Source organism: Suncus etruscus, chromosome 1 (genome assembly GCF_024139225.1).
Source record: "Suncus etruscus isolate mSunEtr1 chromosome 1, mSunEtr1.pri.cur, whole genome shotgun sequence".
NCBI classification, from domain to species: domain Eukaryota; kingdom Metazoa; phylum Chordata; class Mammalia; order Eulipotyphla; family Soricidae; genus Suncus; species Suncus etruscus.
In genome coordinates this window covers 183,325,384-183,349,054 of record NC_064848.1, presented here as the reverse complement: position 1 = coordinate 183,349,054, position 23,671 = coordinate 183,325,384, and the positions used below count along the sequence as shown (strand labels likewise).

The following is a 23,671-nucleotide window of genomic DNA, read 5'->3' as shown; positions in this document are numbered from 1 at the left end:
TTGCTTTTTCTTATTTGAGTGGGGGTGTATTTGTGTATTTGAGCTACAGCCAGCGGTGCTTAGGGTCACTCCTGGCACTGTTAAGGGGACCACGCGGTGCTGAGTATTAAGAGTATTAAAAAATGAGTCTTAAACGCCTTAACCCCAGTACTATCTCTCCGGATTCCTTTTTCTTTCTTCTTCTTCTTCTTGGGTGGGAGGTGGGAGGGTTGTGATTATTGTTTTTTTTTTTTTTTTTTGGGTCACGCCCGGCAGCTCTCAGGGGCCACTCCTGGCTCTATGCTCAGAAATTGCTCCTGGCAGGCACGGGGGACCATATGGGATGCTGGGATTTGAACCGATGACCTCCTGCATGAAAGGCAAACATCCTACCTCCATGCTATCTGTCCAGCCCCGTGATTATTGTTTTAATATTCACACCTTTTTAAATTCTGGGTTCTCTGAAAACCTTCCTTCTCCAACTCCAGGATCCCAGCAGATGGCTTTGCAGAGGTCTCTTGGACTAAATGGGGGGGGGGGGGAGGAGTCCCACGCGCTCCATAATCCCCCTGAGGACCACCCAGGGCTCTCAAACTCACACAAGAGGGGAAATGGGCGATCCCTCTTGATCTAAGACTGGTAATTCTTTAGGGTTCTTAAGCTACATTCTGGAGTGGTTTGGCCGCTTGCATGACACGAACTAATTTATTTTCGGTTGGCTAAAGGCAAAGGCAAAAGTCTCCCCCACTTTCTACCACTTCGAGAAAAGGCCTAAGTCCTGTTCTGAGGAATTTCTTGTGCAAACTCTCCCACTTTTGAGTTTCTATGCTAAACAGGAACGTCCTTTTATCCAACTGCCAAAGAAGGGGTTAAATCCCAGCAACCTGATGAATTCTGGTGTGTGTGTGTGTGTGTGTGTGTGTGTGTGTGTGTGTGTGTGTGTGTATTCCCATCCAGGATTCCAGAAATGAAAACGTCAAAAAAATTCGCCCATAGTAAAGATGAGAACCGTTAACTTCGTTACAGGTTATATCTGCCCGAAACAAACATGGCGGCCCATTCACAATAAGGGCGCCGTTGCTCTAGCAAAAAAACGGCCGGGACAGAGCTCAACTAAATGGACTAATACATGCCCACTTCCAAAATGGCTGGCGCCGGCTTCAGCCGAAGGAGACCAAATCTCCCAGCATCCTCTGGGAACCCCCACGCCGGATGACGCCTGATGACCCCAGCCGGAAGTGAAGGGGAAAAAAAAGCGCCCCAGCCCGCGCGGCGCCTGCGCAGTGGAACGCTCAGCGCTTGGAAAGCTGAGGAGAGGCACTTGCAAAGCGTCCGCTGGCTTTGGGACTGCTACGGAGGCCGCCACGGAGCCCGCAGGAGCCACCGGTCCGACTGCTGCTGCTGCTGCTGCCGCCGCTGCCCGAATCGGGCCGCAGCCGCCGGCAATGCCGCGAAGGAAGGTAAAAAAAAAAAAAGGAACGGGAGCGGAGGGAATGGCGGGTTTCTGAGAGAGCCGTGGTGACGCAGTAGGTCGCGCCTCACAGCGCTTGGTTGGCTTCCAACTTCCCTCGGCACTCCCCTTAGCAACCCTCGCTTCGGTCCGAACCCAACCGAAATCTCTGGGCCCGACCCTGGCCTCGGCCCTGCGCTGGCACTTATTCCCGCCCTCGGCTTGCCTGACTCGGAGGCGTTCTCCTCGCTGATTGGTCGCCGAGACGCGAAGAAGCGTTTTGATTGGCTGCCGGCACCGCCCATTTGGGAGCCCAACGGTCTCCTCCCCGCGTGCGGGGGAGGTGTCTGGGCCCGCCCTTCCGGCTCTCCGATTGGCTGCGGGGAACGACCCCTCGCCTCCCGATTGGCTGCCGCTGGCAGTCTGTTTGCCCCGCCGTGGGCGTGGTTTAGCCGGGCCGCGATTGGGAGGTGCTAATCCCACCCCGCCCTTTATGGTGAGGATGCTGATAGGGTGGGTGCATACAAGGGAGGCGTTGCAGAGCTCCCCTCCTCGCCTACCTTTGGGGGCCTGGATGGTGCGTAGCGGGGCACAATAAAGCAGAGAACCCGCGCCTCGCCTGCCCTCAAGGGATCATCTATCTCACTTTTAGGCCTGTTGGTTGTTGGGTCTCTGTGTTGCGCAGTTTCGAGCAAATGCAGTTGATGCCATCCAACTTTCTCGATCGATGAGATTTGGGGGAATTACCCAGAGGGTAACCCCTCCTCCCATCTCTTTGCAAACTGAGCCGAAGCCTAATGAATGGAGTGTCTGCCCCCCCAACCCCCCCCACCCCCGCAAGCACACACTTAAAGAGGCAGAGGCAAGGCAGAGCCAGGATTACAAAACAAATCAAATCCAGTTTCTGCAAATGTTGAATCGTTTTAACCTTGCTAAGTTGACCGTGGCTGAAGATTTGGAAGTTGATTAGGCATCCTGAATGCCCGGGTTTAATTTAGAAGCAGAAGAGGAAAAACATTCTGTGCAAGGACCTTAATGAATTCTTGACTTGCAGGCAAATACAGATATTTATGGGAGGTACTAATTTTAAGTCTGTTCTGTGTAACATGAGATAGAGCTTAGTGAAAAAAATCAAGGAGACTAGTTTTGGGATCAGACCATAAAAGGATGGTCAGAGATGTCCAGATTTTTTCAGATATTTGGACTATTAAACAAGATCACCATTCAGACCACTCCTTTGTCTTAACAATTTTCTCTCCTTTTTTTTCAGACCTCCATTCTTTTCTGGGCTTAAAATAATTTGTCTTTTTTTTTTTTGAGAGGCTGAATCAAACTCAGTAATCAAACTCAATCTTCCACATGCTCTACTTCTGAGCCACATCACTGACTCCTCTCCTTGAGATATTTGGAAAGATGATATTCGTAATCATGCCTTAGAAATCCTTATCTTCACAAAGTCTTTATATATTGAACTATTACATCTGTTTTGGAAGTGGGTTTGTGGACACATCCGGCCTTGTTCAGGGTTACTTCTAGTTTTACATTCAAGAATTATTACTGGTGGTGCCCTTTTTATTTTTTTTTTATTTTATTTTTTTTTTTTGGTTTTTGGGCCACACCCGGTAATGCTCAGGGGTTACTCCTGGCTATGCGCTCAGAAGTTGCTCCTGGCTTGGGGGACCATATGGGACACCGGGGGATCGCGGTCCGTCCAAGGCTAGCGCTGGCAAGGCAGGCACCTTACCTTTAGCGCCACCGCCCGGCCCCGCCCTTTTTATTTTTAATTATCATGGATACAGAGTTCCTGGCAATATTCTTGACCATATGAAATGTGAGATTGAACTCAGATTGTCAACATGCAAGGCAAGAAGTATCTTTACCCACTGTATGATAACTCTGGCCCCATATTTATAACTTTTAATATATTCTAACTCAGGGGTCTCAAACTCAATTTACCAGGGGGCCGCAGGAGGCAAAGTCAGTAGGAAGCCCTGAACATTGGGGGGTGTGACCCAAACAACTAAAACAAAACAAAACAATAAAAGATTCCTCTAGGGCAGGGCCACAAAATGTTGTACAGAGGGCCGCGAGTTTGAGACCCCTGTTCTAACTGGTCTATATATAGTAGGATCTGCTTATACCAATTCACCAATTGCAGAAATAGTACTGTTGCCTTGGAATATGTCTACAGTGCAATTCCCCTATAGAGCTCTTGAAAGGACTAGAGAGATAGTACAAGGTGTTATGGGCTTGCCTTGCTTTGGATCAACTCTGAGACTGTATATATCCCCAAGCATTTGCAAGACTGATCCCTGAACAGAATCAGGTGTAAGCCTTGAGCATCAATGGGTGTGGTCCAACAACCAAAAAAAATTTTTTTTTGTTTGGGGCCAGAGCAATAGCACAGTGGATAGTGCATTTGTCTTACAAATAGCCGACCTGTTTGATACCCGGCAACCCATGTGGTCCCTGAGCCTGCCAGGAGTAACCCCTGATCACTGCTAGGTGTGCCTCCAAAATGTAAAACAAAATAAAATAGCAATGGTATAGTGGGTATGACAGTTACTTTGCATGTAGCTGACCCAAGCACAACCAGGAATAATTTCTGAGTGCAGAGCCAGGAGTGTATGGCTCAAAACTTTTCTTCTCCAAATTTCTAGTTTTTGGGGCCAGAATAATAGTACAATGGATCGTGCTTTGCCTTGTATGCAGTCAGTCCTGGCATCCCATATGGTATCCAGAACCCTGCTGAGTGTCTCACCTCCCCCCTAAACAACAACAACAACAACAACAGAAATGTCTTGTCTTAGAAGCCAAAGTGATAGCATTGTAAATTGGGTGCTTACCTTGTTAGAGGCTGACCTGAGTTTGATCTCCCAAGTTTGGTCTCCTAAGCTTTGAGTTAGGAGTGATCCCTGAGGGAAGAGCCAGGAATAAGCCCTTGGCCCTGCTGAGTATGGTCCAAAAAAAAAAAAGTATCGTCCTTTAAAACTCTTTCTTTGGGGCCAGAGAGATAGCATGGAGGTAAGGCATTTGCCTTTTTTTTTGGTTTTAGGGCCACACCCGGCAGTGCTCAGGGGTCACTCCTGGCTGTCTGCTCAGAAATAGCTCCTGGCAGGCACGGGGGACCATATAGGACACCGGGATTCGAACCAACCACCTTTGGTCCTGGATCGGCTGCTTGCAAGGCAAACGCTGCTGTGCTATCTCTCCGGGCCCAGGCATTTGCCTTACATGCAGAAGGTCAGTGGTTCAAATCCTGGCATCCCATATGGTCCTCTGAGCATAGAGCCAGTAGTAGTGACCCCTGAGCACTGCCCGGTGTGACCCAAAAACAAAAAAACAAAAAACTTCTTTATTATTCTTTGAACAAAATGTGCCCAAGTAGTTTCTATAGATTGGCCCAATAAACAATCAATAAATAAAGTTTTGTTGTTGTTTTGGTCCACACCTGGGGGCACTTAGGGGTTACTCCTGGCTCTGTACTTAGAAATCGCTCCTGGCAGGCACGCAGGACCATATGGCATGCCCAGATTCGAATCAATTTCGGCCCTAGGTCAGCTACTTTTAAGGCAAATGCCCTACTGCTGTGCTGTCTCTGGCCCCATAAATAAAAAGTTTAAAAGAAAAATTTTGGGGCCGGAGAGATAGCATGGAGGTAAGGCGTTTGAATCCCGGCATCCCATATGGTCCCCCAAGCCTGCCAGGGGCCATTCTGAGCATAGAGCCAGGAGTAACTCCTGAGCGTTGCTGGGTGGTGTGACCCAAAAACCGAAAAAAAAAAAAAAAAAAAAAAAAGGGCCCGGAGAGATAGCACAACTTGCCTTGCAAGCAGCCGATCCAGGACCTAAGGTGGTTGGTTCGAATCCCGGTGTCCCATATGGTCCCCCCGTGCCTGCCAGGAGCTATTTCTGAGCAGACAGCCAGGAGTAACCCCTGAGCACCGCTGGGTGTGGCCCAAAAACCAAATAACCAAATAAACCAAATAAATAAATAAAAAAACCAAATAAATAAATAAAATAAATAAATAAATTTGAGTATAGGACGGGTAAATCTTAAAAACCCTAAGAGTGGACCAGAAATGAGACAAAGAGCAAAGAAATATTAAATACAAGTTTTTGAGATAACTTATATGGTGGCAGAACATTACCCAAACTTCAGTTTGTTTTTTTTTTTTTTTTTTTTTTTTTTTTTTGGTTACACCTGGCAGCACTCAGGGGTTACTCCTGGCTCTATGCTCAGAAATCACACCTGGCAGGCTCAGGGATGCCTTGATTCGAACCACCGAACTTCTGCATGCAAGGCAAACGCCTTACTCCTTGCTATCTCTTCGGCCCCCTAAACTTCATAGTTTTTGAGGTCACATTTAGTGCGATTGTTGTATATTTTGCTACAGAAATAATTAGCACTTTTGATTACTTTGAGGGTGTTACTGGCAGTCTATCTGCAAAGTAATCATCTGAAAAATCTTTAAACATTTTAAGATTTTAAGTTTTAAGTTTTAAGATTCACACACCTGGCAGTGCTCAAAGGCCAGTCCGAGCACATTGTTCAGGAGTTGCTCCAGGTGCTGCTTAGGGAACCTTGTGGTGTGGGAGGATTGACTCCTGGGCTTCCCAAATGCAAATAACTAACATTTATATAACTAACATTCATATTACTAACCCTTTGGGTCATCTTCCTAGTCTTAGAGTTGTAGACTGTTTTGAATTAGTTGATGGTTTTATTCAGTTTTGGGTCCACACCTGGCAGTGCTCAGGGCTGTCAGGGATCACTTCTGCTGGGGTTTGAGGGACCATATGGGATGCCAGAGAACAGACCTGGTTTGGCCACATGCAAGGCATACTATCTCTTTGGTTCATAGTTAATGAGTTTTTAAAATCTGACTACTTTTCATGGAGACTTTGAAGAAAAGCTGAAGGATGTTTAACAAAAGTTAAAAGAGGGGCTGGAGAGGTGGCACAGCAGTAGGGCATTTGACTTGCATGTGGCCAATGGAGGGGGGGGCGTGGAGTTTGGTTCTGGCATCCCATGTGGTCCTCCAGCCTGCCAGGGTGATTTCTGAGTGCAGGGCCAGGCCTGGCTCCTGAGTAGCTCTAGGTTTGGCCCAGAAGCCAAATGGGTAACGTGTTTTTTTTTTTTTTTTTTAAAGTTAAAAGATGTTTAACAAAATGTCCCCAAAAGTTAAGAGAACTAAAGCATAATATTGTCACTACCTTGCACTTTATATAAGTGCATTTATGACACCTAGATAATTGGAGTTGGATGGAGGGGAAACAGGATCACACCTGACTATGCTCAGGATCACTCCTAACAGGCCTTGGGGAACATTGTAGTGCTAAGGACTGAATCCCAGTTGATTACATGCAAAGCAAGCTCTTTACCCACTGTCCTATGTCCTACCCTGAGTTAGGTACTTTTATGTTTGTAGCACTGACATCCAAATGGATGTGTTTCACAATTAGTGATGATACAGTAAGAATTCTTAATTTATTGAGTAAAAGTGCATTATTTGTAGGTTGTACCATTTAAATGCTTTAATATGGGAAGGTGACTGATTCTCTGTTTTCAACGTCGTATTTTCAGCATCGTGTTTTTTTTTTTTTTTTTAATTTCCAATGTTAATACAAAGCCAGAGTTCTTGCTTCTGTGCTAATGTCTGGATCTATGGTGTTACAGAGGAATGCAGGCAGTAGTTCAGATGGAACGGAAGATTCCGATTTTTCTACAGATCTTGAGCACACAGACAGTTCAGAAAGTGATGGGACATCCCGGAGATCTGCCCGAGTCACCCGCTCCTCAGCCAGACTGAGCCAGAGTTCCCAAGGTAAAGGCTTTCTTCTTCCTGACCAGGCCTCAGAGCCAACCCTGACCAGTGTTTATATTACTGTGCTAACTATTGTGGAAATGGGGCCCCCATCTTCTTATTCAACTGTGAGTCATGAAAAATATGATTTTTTTTTGAGCACATGATGACCAAAGGTTTATCTAAAGTCCTCCATGTAATAAATCTGAGGTGTTTCTGGCAGAACTTGCCCATGTGTTTCTCAGGTGAAAAGGGATAGTGAGTAGAAAAACTTGAAGTCCTGGTTATGGTCTAGCTCAGCTGATCTTCAATCCCCTGTACTCAGACCTGTATGGGTGTAGAGAGGTGGAAAAACTCTGATTATAATTGCAGGTTTGTGGAGCTTTGTGTAGACAGGTGCTGATCTAGATGACAAAAGCTTTCTGGTCAGATGCAGAATGAATGATGGCAGATGTCTTTAAAGCTTTAAAAACATAGTTGCTAATGAAGGGTGATCTCCAGTTTGTGACCCAGAGGACATTTTTTGAATTTGTGACATATGTATGTCTTAAGACATTTAGTTTTTTTAGACTGTTTTCCCTTCAGTAAAATAAGGAGCATTAACCACTTCCCTTTCTGTTAAAATAGTTTTATGTTTTGGAACTTTAAAAAAGCTGCTTTGTATATGTGCTGCAGAAATGAGCATTTAAGATAATTCTTAAACTTGCTCTTAGAAGAATTCAACACATTTGTTTGTTTGTTTGTTTGTTTGTTTATTTATTTATTTATTTATTTATTTATTTAGGTTTTGGTCCATTCTTGGTGATGCTCAGGGGTTATTCCTGATTCTACACTTGGGAATAACTTCTGGCTGTGCTAGGGGGCCCTCCCTGCTGCAATATTGGAGCAATTTTGAGGAGTATCTTCAGAATTCAAATTTGTAAATGCTTTCAAAATTTCTACTTACCTATGTAATGTAGTGTGGGATACACAATGGAGCTTATATAGAGTTGCACCCTTTGGGGACCAGAGCGTTTGTCTTGCACTCAACTGACCTGGGTTTGATCCCCAGCATCCTGTATGATCCTCTAGCCTGCCAGGAGTAACCCTTAAGTGCCACTGGGTATGGCCCAAAAAACAAAAAAAAGAACAAATAGTTGCATTCATTATCATTATGTAAATACCCAAAATTTCACTTTGATAATAAAAAATAGTTGCGGTGTTGAAAGGTAGTTTGAAGAACTCCTTGTACATTTAGCCATATGACCATAATTTGGTGTGTACCTCAATTCCTTCTGGTCCTGCTCTTGAATGTCCAGCGGGGAGGAAAGAAACTTGTAGTTAATAATTATCAGTATACAGTGATATTCAGTAAGTGATAATAGATTAAGGAACAGTACTTGCAATATGGTTTGCGCACTGAATATTGCAGATTTTATTACTACATGAACATATGTTGCAAAAGAGAAAAAACAGGATAGTTTTCAAACAAGAGAATAGGACTTTTTTTTTGTTTGTTTGTTTTTGTTTTTTTGGGTCACACCGGGCAGTACTCAGGGGTTACTCCTGGCTCTATGCTCAGAAATGACTCCTGGCAGGCATAGGAGACCATATGGGATGCTGGGATTCGAACACCGGGCAGTACTCAGGGGTTACTCCTGGCTCTATGCTCAGAAATGACTCCTGGCAGGCATAGGAGACCATATGGGATGCTGGGATTCGAACCACCGTCCTTCAGCATGAAGGCAAACGCCTTACCTCCATGCTATCTCTCCGGCCCCGGCTTTTCTTTCAACAACTTTCCTAACTTTATTTTTGAATTTATTTCTCCTGACAAATATTGTTATTTACTTTCTTCCGGCACAAGAAAATACTGATAATGGTTATTATAATTTAGGTGCTAGACTATCTCATGGAAAAGCTTCATAGAAAAATTATCATTTTTTTTTTGAAAAATGATCATTTCTGAATTCAAGTAGCTTACAGTTTAGTACAAGATAAAACAATGTAAATTGATCATGATGGTGCTTGTGATTAAGGACACAGATGCTTTCATGGAATACAGGTGATGGAATAGTCCACTTAGAACAGGTGTCTCGTGGAAATATTAAAGGATTAGTAGGAATTTACAAGTTGAAAGATGGAAATATATGAAGGGAAGGAATATGAATATATTCCATAGAAAGTGTGTTTGGCACATCCTGGAAATCTGAAAATTTGTGAATGTTCAGAGCAGCTAGAAATGGATGAGCACTGGGTTTTTTTTTTTTGTTTTTATTTTGAGTTATCTCATGATTAGAGTGGCGCAGGCCCTCTTTGCCTGTATTCTTGTTGAGGTGCCCTTTTAGAGCCAAAGCTCTGTATATGGAGCCCTTTGGAGGTATGTTAACTTGTTTACCTCTGGTTTCTGCTTGTTTTGTTTTGTTTTGTTTTTGGGCCACTCCTAGCAGCGCTCAGGGGTTACCTGGCTATCTGCTCAGAAATCGCTCCTGGCAGGCATGGGGGACCATACGGGATTCGAACCACCTTTGGTCCTGGATTGGCTGCTTGCAAGGCAAACGCCCTACCGCTGTGCTATCTCTTCAGCTCCTGCTTTCTCTTTTTGAAGAATCAGAATTTTTTTTTTTTTGGGGGGGGGGCCACACCCGTTTGATATCAGGGGTTTCTCTGGTCGGTCTGTCCTAGGCTAGCGCTTGCTAGGCAGACGCCTTACATCTAGCGCCACCTCTCCGGCCCCAAAGAATCAGAAATTTAATTTGTTATTTGTATTTGGTAGAATTTTTTTTTCATTGCAAAAAACTCCAGGCTACTTTTATTTTAACCTTTGTTCAAAAAATATGGACCTCTTCATGAATTTGCGTGTCATCCTTCGCAGGGGCCATGCTAATCTTCTCTGTATCGTTCCAATTTTAGTATATGAAGTGAGCACCTGGTAGAATATTTTTTGTGTCTGTCTAAAATATATTTTGGGGGGCTAAATTGCTAGCACAGCAAGTTAGGGCATTTGCCTAGCATGTGGCTGACCTGAGTTTGATTTCCGGCATCCCATATGGTCCTCGGAGCTGGCCAGGAGTAATTTTTGAGTGCAGAGCTAGTAGTAAGCCCTGAGCGTGGCCAGGTGTATCCCCAAAACAAAAAAATGTGTTTTTATTTTGGGACTGGAGTAATATAGTAAAGTGAATGGTCCTTTGGCTTGCATGCAACTGTGGTGCAATTCCCGGCATCACATATATTCCATATGGTAACCCAAGCCTGTCAGTGTTGATTCCTGAATGCATAGCCAGGAATAACCCCTGAGCACTACAGAATCCAAAAAAATAAAATAAATATAAAGGAAATATTTATATGCTATTGTGTCTTTTATGGTTAGACATCTCTTTAATGGTGAACTAGAGTAAAGGAAGAAAGTGGCCTTAACTAATATTTATAAAGGACCTACCTATCAGGGGTCACATCAGGTATTTTACATGAATTATCTTTTTTTTTTTTTTTTTTTTTTTTTTTTTTTTTTGGTTTTTGGGCCACACCCGTTTGACGCTCAGGGGTTACTCCTGGCTATGTGCTCAGAAATCGCCCCTGGCTTGGGGGGACCATATGGGACGCCGGGGGATCGAACCGCGGTCCTTCCTTGGCTAGCGCTTGCAAGGCAGACACCTTACCTCCAGCGCCACCTACCCGGCCCCACATGAATTATCTTACATGTTCTTTTGTTATTGTTTTTGTTTTGTTTTATTTTGGGCCACACCTGGCAGCACTATGGTTACTCCTGGCTCTTCGCTCAGAAATTACTCCTGAGGCTTGGGGACCGTATGGGATGCTGAAGACCGACCCCAGGGTGGCCACGTGCAAAAAAGCAAATGCCCTACCCTCTCTGCTATTGCTGGCCCCTATCTTACATATTCCTCACAAAAGCTCAATGAGGAATGTGCTTGTATCTAGTATTTTTCCATTTTTTGTTTTGTTTTTCAACCACACCCAGCAGTGTTGAACCTAGGTCAGCTGTGTGCAAGCAAGTGTCCTACCAGCTGTCCTGTCACAATAATTTAGATGGTTTTTAGATCAAAAAACAGGCTTGAAGATCAGAAAACTACTTGCCTCATCTGCCCCTGCAGATGGTGATAGTAGAGTGGAATTGAATCAGGTTCACTCTTGATTTCAAAAACTAAACTAAATCCATAGGTTTATATCTGGTCTATACTCTCAGCCTATAATTTAATAAAAAACATTTTTTGTTTTTGTTTTTTGGGTCACAACCGGTGATGCTCAGGAGTTACTCCAGGCTATGTGCTCAGAAATCATTCCTGGCTTGGGGGACCATATGGGACTCCAGGGATCGAACCGAGGTCCGTCTGGATCAGCTTTGTGAAAAGCGAATGCCCTACCACTGCACTATCACTCCGGCCCCTAAATTAATAAAAATTTTAAGGATTTGTTGAATTTTGTAAAATATGAAGAGGATGGCCACTGCAGTGCTAATGATAGATAAGTCATATGGGGGCTGGAGTGGTGGCACAAGCGGTAGGGCGTCTGCCTAGCACTCGCTAGCCTAGGACGGACTGTGGTTCAGTCCCCGGGCATCGCATATGGTCCCCCAAGCCAGGAGCGATTTCTGAGTGCATAGCCAGGAGAAACCCCTGAGTGTCACCTGGTGTGGCCCAAAAAACAAACAAACATAAACAAAAAGATAAGTCATATGAATAGGAAATAAAAAGATTTCTTTTTTCTTTGATTATGTCATTATCTTTTACATTTGGAATTAGATTCCAGCCCCGTTCGGAATTTGCAGTCTTTTGGCACTGAGGAGCCAGCGTACTCTACCCGGAGAGTGACCCGGAGTCAGCAGCAGCCCACCCCAGTGACTCCGAAAAAATACCCTCTTCGGCAGACACGTTCGTCTGGCTCAGAGACTGAGCAAGTGGTTGACTTTTCAGATAGAGGTGAGTAGGTCTGGTAGGATTTTATTCATGACAGAGAAGAGGTGGTCACTTTTCTTTCAAGAATGTTTGGGGGCACTGCAGGTAGATTCCAGATATGGAAACAATTCAGTGAGGGGAATGCTATTTGCCTGGTTCCTTTAGTCTGTCTTTCTGAGAGCAGTTTGTTCCTGGAATATTTGAAGTTTATAGAGTAGTTGGGAATTGGGGCTCTCTGCTTCACAGATGAAGAGGTGAGCCAGGTGGAGGGAAAAAAAAAAAAAAAAAAAAAGAGTTGAGCCAGATACCTTAGCTGACTTAAGCCAGTTAATTAATTTGTTCGTAAAAAAAAAAAAATTTATTTTGTTCGTTTTCATTTGAAATTTTTTTTTTGTTTTTGTTTTTGTTTTTTGTTTTTGGGCCACACCCAGCGGTGCTCAGGGTTACTCCTGTCTATCTGCTCAGAAATAGCTCCTGGCAGGCACGGGGGACCATATGGGACACCGGGATTCGAACCAACCACCTTTGGTACTAGATCGGCTGCTTGCAAGGCAAACGCCGCCGTGCTATCTCTCCGGGCCCTGAATTTTTTTTATTTTGGGAGATTTGGGGTGTCATCTAGCGACTCCCAGTGGAGCTTGGGCAACCACATTGTTGTGTTGGGGAATCATACCTGAGCCTCCTGCATGCACAACATGCATTCTAATTTTTTTTGGGGGGAGGAGTTTGGGCCACACCCGGCAGTGCTCAGGGGTTACTCCTGGCTGTCTGCTTGCTCAGAAATAGCTCCTGGCTGGCAAGGGGAAACATATGGGACACCGGGATTCGAACCAACCACCTTTGGTACTAGATCAGCTGCTTGCAAGGCAAACGCCGCTGTGCTATCTCTCCGGGCCCCACATTCTAATTTTTTTGAGCTATCTCCATGTCCTGTAATTGGCATTTTAAAAAAATGTGTCGCCGATATTTAAAAATAAGAGATTTTATATAAAAACCCAGCTTAGTAGTTCTTTTTTTTTAAAAATAAGATCAGTGTGCTCGCTTTGGCAGCATGTATACCAAAATTAGAATGATAGAAGATTAGCATGATGCCTGAGCTAGGGTGACTTGCAAATTTGTGAAATGTTACATATTTTTCTTTAAATCAGAATAAGATTAGGTAGGACCAGAAAGCTAGGTAGCAGATAAGGCACTTGCCTTGCATATGGCTAATCTGAGTTTGGTTTCTGGTACCGCATATGGGTCCCTGAGTATCACTAGGAGAGATCCCTGAGCACAGAACCAAAAATAAGCTGTGAACACTTCCAGATGTGGCCCCAAAGCAACATTAACAAAGTACATTAGGTGAAAATTCACACTTAGACTTTGACAACAGAACTGAGTTTAGTTTAGCAGGGAATGGAGGGATGTGATGGGGTAAAAGGGCATGGACATGAGAAGCAACCTAAAGACAATTGTGGAGGATATTGGCATTTTGGTGATGGATGTGGCATAGTGTTATTGTATGCCTAAAGCTTAAACACCTACATAAACATGTTTTCTCAAAGTTCCCCAGTAGTATTCAGTATTCCCAGAGGTCACTCCTGGTGGTTCTGGATAACTGGGCTGATGGTTTATGCAAAGACCTGAGGATGTAGTGCTGTGAGGGTCCTGCTGGGTTAGAGATCGCCAGGGCTGATCTGATGTTGTTCTAACAACACTCTGATGTTGCTCTAATGCCTTCACATCAAGCAGTGGTCAGTGCTGGGCCATTTAGGGCTACACAATAGACTGCTTAAGAGGCTGGGGATTGAACCTGGTTGGGCAAGTTCAAGGCATGAGCCCTAATTCTTGTTCATCTCCCTAACCCCAATAAAAAGTGCTTTAAAAATGCAGTTGATATTAATATGCTGAGTTCAGACTTTGAATCCTAGAGGCCTGGCTTTGATCCCCAGTGCTTCATGGTTGTGCAAAATTTGTGAGCAGCACCACTAGGTGTATCTCCCAGAACAACGACAAAATGGAATATTGTTGAGAAAGACGGTCAACTCTCATTTGACCGCTTACAGGCATTTGGCTTATAACCCTGGATTCAGAGTCTCGAGTTGTTAGATTACCAGCACATTAAATCAATGAGTCAAGTTCATTTATACTTACATACTTGCTCTATTCAACGCTATCAGAAATAAAGCTTAGGACTAGAGAAATGGCTCTAAGGGAAGGAGGAGTGCATGTTTCACATGTGGGGAGGTTCAGTTTTGATCCCCAGCACTTCATGACCACCCTACCTCTCAACATACAGCTGGTATGGCCCAAAACAAATATGGAATTTGATTCAGTTTTAAAAAAGAACTCTGCTTTTGTGTTCAACTTCTTTTCTGGTGCTAAAAACTTGGGGGCCACTTTAAAGAACTTGGCCTGCTGGTGGTTCAGTGATAATTGGACTAAGTTGTGCTGGGAGCCAGCAGGGCCACAGCTGGCAGTGCCTGGGTGCTATGCAGTGCTGGGATTGAATTTAGGCCCTATGCATACAAGACAAGTCCTTTGAGCTCCCTGGTCCTAGTAGTGTTTTTTGAACAAGTCCATTTCCATCCAGTTTTACTTATGATTGGGACCTCAGAAAAGCCACAGGTATGTGAAATGTATTAGAATAATTTCAAATTTAATTTTAATTAGAATTTATCATGGAACTTTTTTTTAAATGTTCTAGGAAATAAAATGAACCTAGGCAGCATGTGTGTGAAGCATGCGCTTTGCCACCGAGCCACATCCTTGACCCTGAGTTTAATCTGTTTAAAGATGGCACAGAGGAATGTTTTTCTTCCGTTTCCATTTAGCCATTTGCAACAAACATTTGCATCAAATGGCTAAATGTTTCTACTTCAGTCCTAATAAGAAGCTTTTGAAGCCCATACGCTCTCTGCATAGTAAACTTGTAAAGAAATGAACCCCATTCACAGTTCTACTAATTACTTTTGCTTTAGAGACTAAAAATACAGCTGATCATGACGAGTCTCCACCTCGAACTCCAACTGGAAATGCACCTTCTTCTGAGTCTGACATAGATATCTCCAGCCCCAACGTCTCTCACGATGAGAGTATTGCCAAGGACATGTCCCTGAAGGATTCAGGCAGTGATCTCTCTCATCGACCCAAGCGCCGTCGCTTCCATGAAAGCTACAATTTCAATATGAAGTGCCCTACACCAGGCTGTAACTCTCTAGGTTAGTATGTCCAGCTTCATGAAAGCTTGTGTTTATGGTTCTCTCCCTCTGTTGCAACCTAGCTTCTTGAGCTGTTCAGTAGCAATGAGGGGCCGGAGTGATATAGCACAGCAGTAGGGCATTTGCCTTGCACCCAGCCAACCCAGGACAGATGGTGGTTCGATTCCAGTGTCCCATATGATCCCCCATGCCTGCCAGGAGCAATTTGGAGCACAGAGCCAGGAATAACCTTTGAGCACTGCTGGGTGTGACCCAAAAACAAAACAAAACCAAAAAAAAAGTAGCAATGAGATACCTACTTGAATAAAAGCATTCCTGCTTCTTGGCCGATTTTTACGGTAATAGATCTGGTTTCAAGGAATTAACTCTGATAAACCATTCTATGTAGTGAATTCCCAGAGAACAATTCCCTTATTCCAGCAGAAACAAACCAGATGACCAGTTATTACCTAATGTCTCATTGGACATCATATACATCAGACTTAATAAGGACTAAAAGCTGGTACTGAGTGCTTGTATGGCCTAGTTAGTATGGAAACCAGTAAACAGGTTTCTTATCAAGAGACTGAAAGTAAAAGAGCTAGAGAGAGAATACAGCTGGTAGGCTACTTGCCTTGCAAGTGGCCGACCCAGGTTTGATCCCTGACATTCCATATGGTCCTCCAAGCACTGCTGTGAGTGATCCCTGAGCACAGAGCCAGGAGTAAGCACTGAGCATCATTTGGTGTAGCTTAAAAAGCCAAACATATAAAATAAAAAAGAGAACAGATAAGAGCCTGGGCTTTAGTGACTTAAGTAGTTTATGATCTTGAAGCTATGTGTACTTATAAAGTATACGCTAGATAAATATTCTCAAATAAATTTATCATCATTTTCTTACAAATTTTACTTCTGTTACTGACAGATAAACCATTCTTTTGAAACTTTAAAATTTATGCTCCTTAGGAGATAAGTTTTTTTATTTATTATCTTAAGTAGGAAAGGTCTTACAGGAGTTAAGAGGCCTTTCACTGCTGGATCCTTTCTCAAAGTTGCTCAGTTTTTAAACTGTGATGACCAAATTTACCAAATCTTTTTTTCTTTTCTTTTTTTTTGCTTTTTGGGCCACACCTGACAACTCTTGGGATACTCCTGGCAAACTTGGGGGACCATATAGGATGCTGGGAATCAACTTAGGTCTAACCTGGGTTGGCCGCGTGCAAGGCAAACACCCTACTGTTGTGCTGTCTCTCTGGCCCCTACAGCATCTTTTTTCTTGTGACTACCAAACTTCAGAAAAAAGACTTACTGCTTTTCAAGTGAATAGTTTGTCTTCTCAGGTATTTTATTTATATTTTTTTCCTGGGCTAATGCCATACTAAATAGTTGTCATTGAAAGAAGATAACTACTTAGGTCTAAATAGCTAAACTGAGGTAAATAATGAAAAACTAAGAGTAGACATAATATGTGAATCCCAATAAAAGAAATATTCTTATCTCTAAAAGGGTTTGCAATATGGCAAGGAAGGGATTTTTTTTTTTAAAGTAAAAACAGGTTTTATTTACAGGTATTGAGAAGGAGGAGAGAGGATAAGATAGAGAATAATGCTATCAGGGGAGAGTGGAGACTTCTTCAAAGGCAGAGAGAGCCCTAGGACTCGTACTAGAGTTAAAGTATGAAAGTCCACACCTCAACAAGAGGGAGATGCTGGCAATGACACTGTGCTCTGGCACCATATATCAGGTCAACACACATGCCAGGACTAGCTCTACTAGTCACTGTCCATGCATCTTTAAATTGTTGCTTTATTTTACTGCTACCTAATGAATGTCATAGGCCAGATCCTATTTTATTTAATTTATTTGGGGGGGGGGGTACAACACCCAGTGGTGTTCATGAGTTACTCTTGACTCTATGCTCAGAAATCACTCCTGGCAGATTCGGGGAACCATATGGGATGCCAGGCATCGAACCCAGGTCTGTCCTGATTTGGCTTGGCTACATGCAAGGCAAACACCCTACCACTGTGCAGCTCCAAGACCCTATTTTAAGTTCTGAGTACAGTTGTGAACATGTCGTAATATCTGCCTTCATGAAGCTTGTATCTCATCAACAAGGAAAAGCAAAACAGGTCACGTGATAAATGCTGGGAAAGAAAAGAAAGGTAGGAAGTACTAATGGAGTAGGGTCCTGCATGTTCACATTCATAGATAGTGAAACACATGCTAGGTAACTGCAAAGAAGTAAGTTAAGAGGAAACAATTTGAATACTTGAGAGAGAGTGTTTCCGGTAGAGGGAAGAGTAGTTGTGTGAAATGTTAGGAGACTCTTAGCAATTTGAGAAACTTAAAAGTTTATATGCCTAGTGAAGAAGAGGAGAGGAGGTCTAACCTGGTACTATTATTTATGTCCAGAAACTTAATTATTTCATGGCACATATGTATAAGTCTGTTCCATATAAGAAACATTATTATGTTTATACTGTGCTGGCAAGTTAGAAATCCAAAGTTTTAAAGTTTCCAAAATTATTACCAATCCTTCCACTCTTTGTCTTAGGCAAAACAATGTCATGTTTTTTAAGTTATAGAATAAAACTACTATGCTCTTATGGAAAATTAGAACCATACTCAAGTCTAAAGCTCCTTTGGGTTAGTATTTTCTCTTGAATGCTCCTATTATGTTTCTCTATATAGACGTAAACACACAGGTTTGTGGACATAGATTTTTTTGTGTGTTATTCATAAAGGGGAAAACACACAATGATTATTTTGATATCTGGAACTTAGAAGTTCTTCTGTTTAAAGGCTGCAGAGACTTCCTTCATATTGATAGTTCATAACTTATTTAAATTATCATGTAGTCATAGACATTTAGACATTAGTCATAGACATTAGTTTTAACTATTCTAAAAACAATATAATTTTATTCATATATTTTTAGTATCTTTTTAGAAAACATTGCTATACTTTAATAGATACTAGCCATCTATTGCTACTTCTATAGATAAGCCATTTTTTTTTTTTTTTTTTTTGGTTTTTGGGCCACACCCGGTAACGCTCAGGGGTTACTCCTGGCTATGTGCTCAGAAGTTGCTCCTGGCTTGGGGGACCATATGGGACACCGGGGGATCGAACCGCGGTCCATCCAAGGCTAGCGCTGGCAAGGCAGGCACCTTACCTTTAGCGCCACCGCCCGGCCCCTAGATAAGCCATTTTTTAAAACTTTCAATGTATACACATAGATCCATTTTATTTTACATATTTAAAAATAAGACCTAACTTGAATAATTTATTCAGAAGTAATAGGTGTATAATAATTTTATTTTGTTTAGTTTTGGGTTTTGGATTACACACAGTGGTATTCAGGGCTTACTTTTTTTACTCAAGAATCATTCCTGGTAGTGCTTGGGAGACATATGGGATGCCCGTGATTGAACCTGGGTCAGCTGTGTGTGCAGGGCATATGGCATATGTGCTATATTGTTCAGCCTATTAGGATATTTTAAAGTGCTTCATGTGACAGTGACATTATATTATTTCATAGTGTGTTTGATCAGTGAGGATAATTTTTTGATTAATTAAGATTAGTTATAGATTTCTAGAATTGTACTTTTTGTAATGCAATCCTGGAGAAACAGCCACTTGCCTGTCATTTGAATTCATCTCACCCCAAAATAATTGGATTATTTTTGTTGTTTTATGACAAAATTATGTAGTTTAATTTATAAATGTACTATACAGGTTTTTAAATATTTGTTTTGTTTTTGCTATGTGTTTTTTCCCAGTTATATATATATATATATATATATATATATATATATATATACATATATATATATTTTTTTTTTGTTTTTGTTTTTGGGCCACACCCGGCAGTGCTCAGGGGTTATTCCTGGCTGTCTGCTCAGAAATGGCTCCTGGCAGGCACGGGGGACCATATGGGACACCGGGATTCAAACCAACCACCTTTGGTCCTGGATCGGCTGCTTGCAAGGCAAACGCTGCTGTGCTATCTGTCCGGGCCCCCCAGTTATATTTTTACCCAAAATTAAATAGCTGTTTTTCTCATGAAAGGAAGTCAAATATTTTATTTTTTTGGCCACATTCAGCAGCACTTGGGTTACTCCTGGCTCTGTGCTCAGAAATCACTCCTGGCAGGCTCAGGAGACCATATATGATGCCAGGGATGGAACCCCAGGTCTTTTCTGGGTAGGGCGCATGTGCACGGCAAACACCCTACTGCTGTGCTATCACTCCAACCCAAAGTTAAATACTTTGTATACTTGAGATTCATCTTAGCTAATTTATCTTTTTTGTTAGATAAATGTTTTTTGTTTTGTTTTGTTTTTGTTTTTGGGCCACACCCGGCAACGCTCAGGAATTATTCCTGGCTCAGAAATCACTCCTGGCAGGCTTGAGATACCATATCAGATGCCAGGGATTGAACCCTGGTCTGTTCCAGGTCATCTGCATGCAAGGCAAAATCCCTACCGCTGTTCTATTGCTCCAGCTTCAAAATGTTGGGTTTTTTGTTTGTTTTGCTTGTTTGTTTGTTTTTGTTTTTGGGTCACACCCAGCAGCGCTCAGGGTTTACTCCTGGCTCTACACTTAGAAATCGCTCATGGCAGGCTTGGGATGCAGAATTTGAACCACTGTCCTTTTGCAAGGCAAACACCCTACCTCCATGCTATCTTTCTAGCCCCTCAAAATGTTGTTTTAACATTTCTTCTCCTCTCCCTTTTTTTGGAGGTTTTTTTTTTTTTTTGGGAGGTCACATCTCTTGTCAGGGTCTACCACCTGGCACATTGCTGTAAGGTCCTTCCTGGTGGTGTTCAGGGCACTGTGCAGTGCCAGAGATAGAATTTGAGAGACTAGCATATAAAGCTTTAGTTCCAGCCCTTCTCAGCTGGAGTTGAAAATTTCTCCCTCTTCACAGGTTCTTGTACCAATTCCCTGTTTTTGTAGTTTGATTGCAGAAGAATCCAACATCTAAATAAATACACTTCTGTTTCAAAAAATAAATATAATCTAGTTCAAAAGTTTTGAAATATGTTTATATGGTAGAAAAAGACTGTTTTCCTCTCTTTGTTTTGGTTTTGGTTTTTGGTCCACACCCAGCAGTGCTCAGGGCTTTACTCCTGGCTCTATGTTTAGGTATTACTCCTGGCAGTGCTCAGGGGACTATTAGAGTGCCAGGGATCGAACCTGGTTTGGATGCTTGCAAAGCATGCACCATATCCACTGAATTCTCTTTACAGCTCTTCCCTTTTTTTCCTTTTTGTTGTTTTTTTTGTTTGTTTGTTTTAGGTCACACCCTGCTGTGCTCAGGGGTTACTCCTGGCTGTCTGTTCAGAAAAAGCTCCTGGCAGGCACGGGGGACCATATGGGACACCGGGATTCGAACCAACCACCTGGGTCGGATGCTTGCAAGGCAAATACCGCTGTGTTATCTCCAGCCCCTTTTTTCTTATATTTATTTTTTGGTAGGACAAGCACTCCTGGCACTGCTCTGGGGACCACATGGCATGCGATAACAAACTCTGGGCTCCTGGATGCAAAGCAAGTGCTCTAGGACTTTTGAGCCATCTCCCTGACCTCATAAGTTTCTTTCAATTATCACAGTTTAATCCAGATTGCAAATCACTGTGTAATATAAAGTATTACTACACTATTTGCACATGTTAGCCTAAGATAGTTAAATTGCATCAGAAGATATTTCTACTTATCATTTTGTATTTTTATATAAATGTGTGGCTTTGACACTTTGGAATATGATAAAAAACATTTAAGCAGAAGGAATAACAATATATTTAACATCTATGTTCAAAGATAAGTCTGTACTGCTGAAGAAAAGAGTATGGGGGTGCACATTCCTGAGGGTAACAGCATTTACTTTTGATAAATTTAGTCTCTGATTAGACATGCACTTGATAAAAATTACACAGCTAAAACTAGACCTATAATATAAAAAAATTGACACTTTCTAAGCTTGAATTTTGTATTTTGAGATCAAGTTTTTCCATCCATTAACAGGACATCTTACAGGAAAACATGAGAGACATTTCTCCATCTCAGGATGCCCACTCTATCATAACCTCTCAGCTGATGAATGCAAGGTAATTGTGTTTTCATTTACTCAGCATATACATATTGTCTTGCCACTTACCAGGTACTTTGCTCAACATTGGAATAACAGGGACCAGAGAGATGGTATAGGGGCTAAGGCATTTGCTTTTGCATATGGCCAATCCATCCCTGGCATCCCATATAGTATTCTGAGCACTGCCAGGAGTGATTCCTGAGCACAGAGCCAGGATTAGACATTGAGCAAGTGTCTCTGGTATAGCCTAAACATCCCCCCAATATATATAGGGGATATGGTGTGAGCACAGTGGACAAAGTCCTTGTACTTATATTTTAGTATAGGAAATACTTTTTTAAAAGTTAGAATATTATTAGTTTATATTATTAGAATTAGAGTATGTAGAGAGTGTTTTGAAGGAAATTAGCAAGTAGGTAATCTAGACATTGTGATATAACACCATATTCTAAATGTATTAATAGTTTCCTTGGAAACTTGACCTGAGCCTGAGAAGAAAAACCCAAGAGGACTAGAATAGCTGTCCTGCAGCCTAATACACTTATTGTCATGAGTCAGATCCTCAGTGGTCCATATGTGTTAGGCACAGTCCTGGCAGTTCTGCCAGGCAGCCTTGGTATCTGTGGTCCCTACTGAGAAGGAAGGGAGGAAAGAGAAGGGGAGAAGAGAAGAGGATAGGGAGAGGGGAAGAGAAAGGGGAAGAGTAGAAAAGAAATGAACTTTAGTCCTTGAGAGATAGCTTAAGGGGCTAAATAAAGTGCATGCTTTGTATGCTTTTGGCCTGGGTTTAATCCCTGGTACTGTGTATGAGTTCCCCTAGTACCACCTGGAGTAACTCCTGAACACAGTTGGGAGTGAGTACTCTGAGCTCTGCTGGGGATGGCTCAGAAACAAAAATTTTTGGCTTTAGGACCAGACAAGTTGGTTTCCAGCACCACATGGTCCTCTGGCATTGAGCCTCTGAGCACTACCTAGTGTGGCACAGAAACCAAAAAGGAAAAAGTCATAAGAGATACAATAATTTTCATAAGTCTTCTGGTTGCTGTACTATTTTTTTTCTTTGTATTTTTCTTCTTACTAATTTCGCTCTCACCTAGAAACAAATGTATATGGCCAACTATGTCAACTATGTGATTTATAAATCAACAGTGTCAACTATATGGTCTATAAATTATTTAAAATAAAAGATTGTTAGGGACCTTTTCCACTTAAGAATAATTTGCGTAAGTATGGTATCAATATGTGTTAGGTCATTGTACGACTCTGTGAAGATATTTTGCATTTTAAGTTTTTCATTCTGCAGAATCTCTTGGCTAGTTGTTTAAGAGTAGAGCCTGGACTTCACTTGTATGTACCTGTGCAGGTTTCTGCTATGGAGAAGGTATCAGAAAGCTAATTTGGGGGAAGAAGGATTGAGAATTTTACTCATTATATGAATAACTTCTATAGTATGTGGGCAGGTTACCCCAGCTAATTAGATAAAGTAGTAATTGTTAGCAATTATTGTTTGGCAATAATGGTTTAGCAATTAATTTTGCTTACAAGACTAGTGTTTTAAGTTAATTCCTCTGTGCCATTTTCCTTCTGAGAAAAATTAGACTCCCCAATTTACGTTAATTCTCCCTGATTTAGAAATTTGTGTGCCCTCTTAGAGATATGTAATAGCAAAGTTTCTTTCTTTGTTGTCTTTCAGTAGAGTCATATATGGGTGCTTATATGGGTTTTAAAATTTAGGACTTTTTTTTCTTTTTTCTTCTACAATTCTATACGTATGGGGCAGTTTTTTTCTGCTTTGTGTAAGACTGTAAGTGGTAAGTCTTCTCATTTTCTTCACATATAATGGTCAAAATTGAAATAGCAGCCCTACTACCATCATCTGCATCAGAAGCTGACGGGGCTTCTCTGACAGTTACCGTCTACCATTTATCTCTACACATACAGTTTGATATTTTATGTAAAAGTCTTCCTAAATTGTTGAATTGTAGTAACATGAACACATTGTCTTTGCAATTTATTTAAAAGAAGAAAAAAGGGAAAAAGAAGAAGAAAAAATGTTCAACTTAGGAAAAGTCAGTTCTGAACAATAAGGAGGCATTTCTATCTGAGTTTTTTTTTCTCTTTGTGGACTCTCCTTTACAAGGGGACTCAGATTCATTGTCATTCATCTTTACTTCTAGAGCTTGTGCTTGGGAGATCTGAAGAATTTCTTAAAGATAAATTTTAGACTAGAATCCCCAAAGGAAAGATTAAACTAATTCCTTG

The 23,671-nt window shown here is 42.0% G+C and overlaps 1 protein-coding gene, 1 non-coding gene and 1 pseudogene across 3 annotated transcripts in view; 2 read left to right on the top strand and 1 right to left on the bottom strand.

Annotated features, from left to right (window-relative positions):
• The first annotated feature begins 1,276 nt into the window (after positions 1-1,276).
• Positions 1,277-23,671, top strand: part of KAT7 (lysine acetyltransferase 7) — a 43,466-nt gene continuing 21,071 nt past the window's right edge. For both annotated transcript variants that reach the window (XM_049779277.1, XM_049779269.1), the window contains exons 1-5: positions 1,277-1,439; positions 7,109-7,256; positions 11,975-12,151; positions 15,091-15,330; positions 21,343-21,425. In XM_049779277.1, the coding sequence (XP_049635234.1) occupies positions 1,425-1,439; positions 7,109-7,256; positions 11,975-12,151; positions 15,091-15,330; positions 21,343-21,425 (663 nt within the window). In that variant the 5' untranslated portion in view covers positions 1,277-1,424. The remainder of the gene's footprint in view (positions 1,440-7,108; positions 7,257-11,974; positions 12,152-15,090; positions 15,331-21,342; positions 21,426-23,671) is intronic.
• On the bottom strand, positions 10,046-10,144 carry LOC126027553 (uncharacterized; annotated as a pseudogene).
• LOC126029550 (U6 spliceosomal RNA) lies at positions 13,162-13,264 on the top strand. Its single transcript, XR_007503020.1, has one exon. It is a non-coding gene; the product is annotated as a U6 spliceosomal RNA (small nuclear RNA).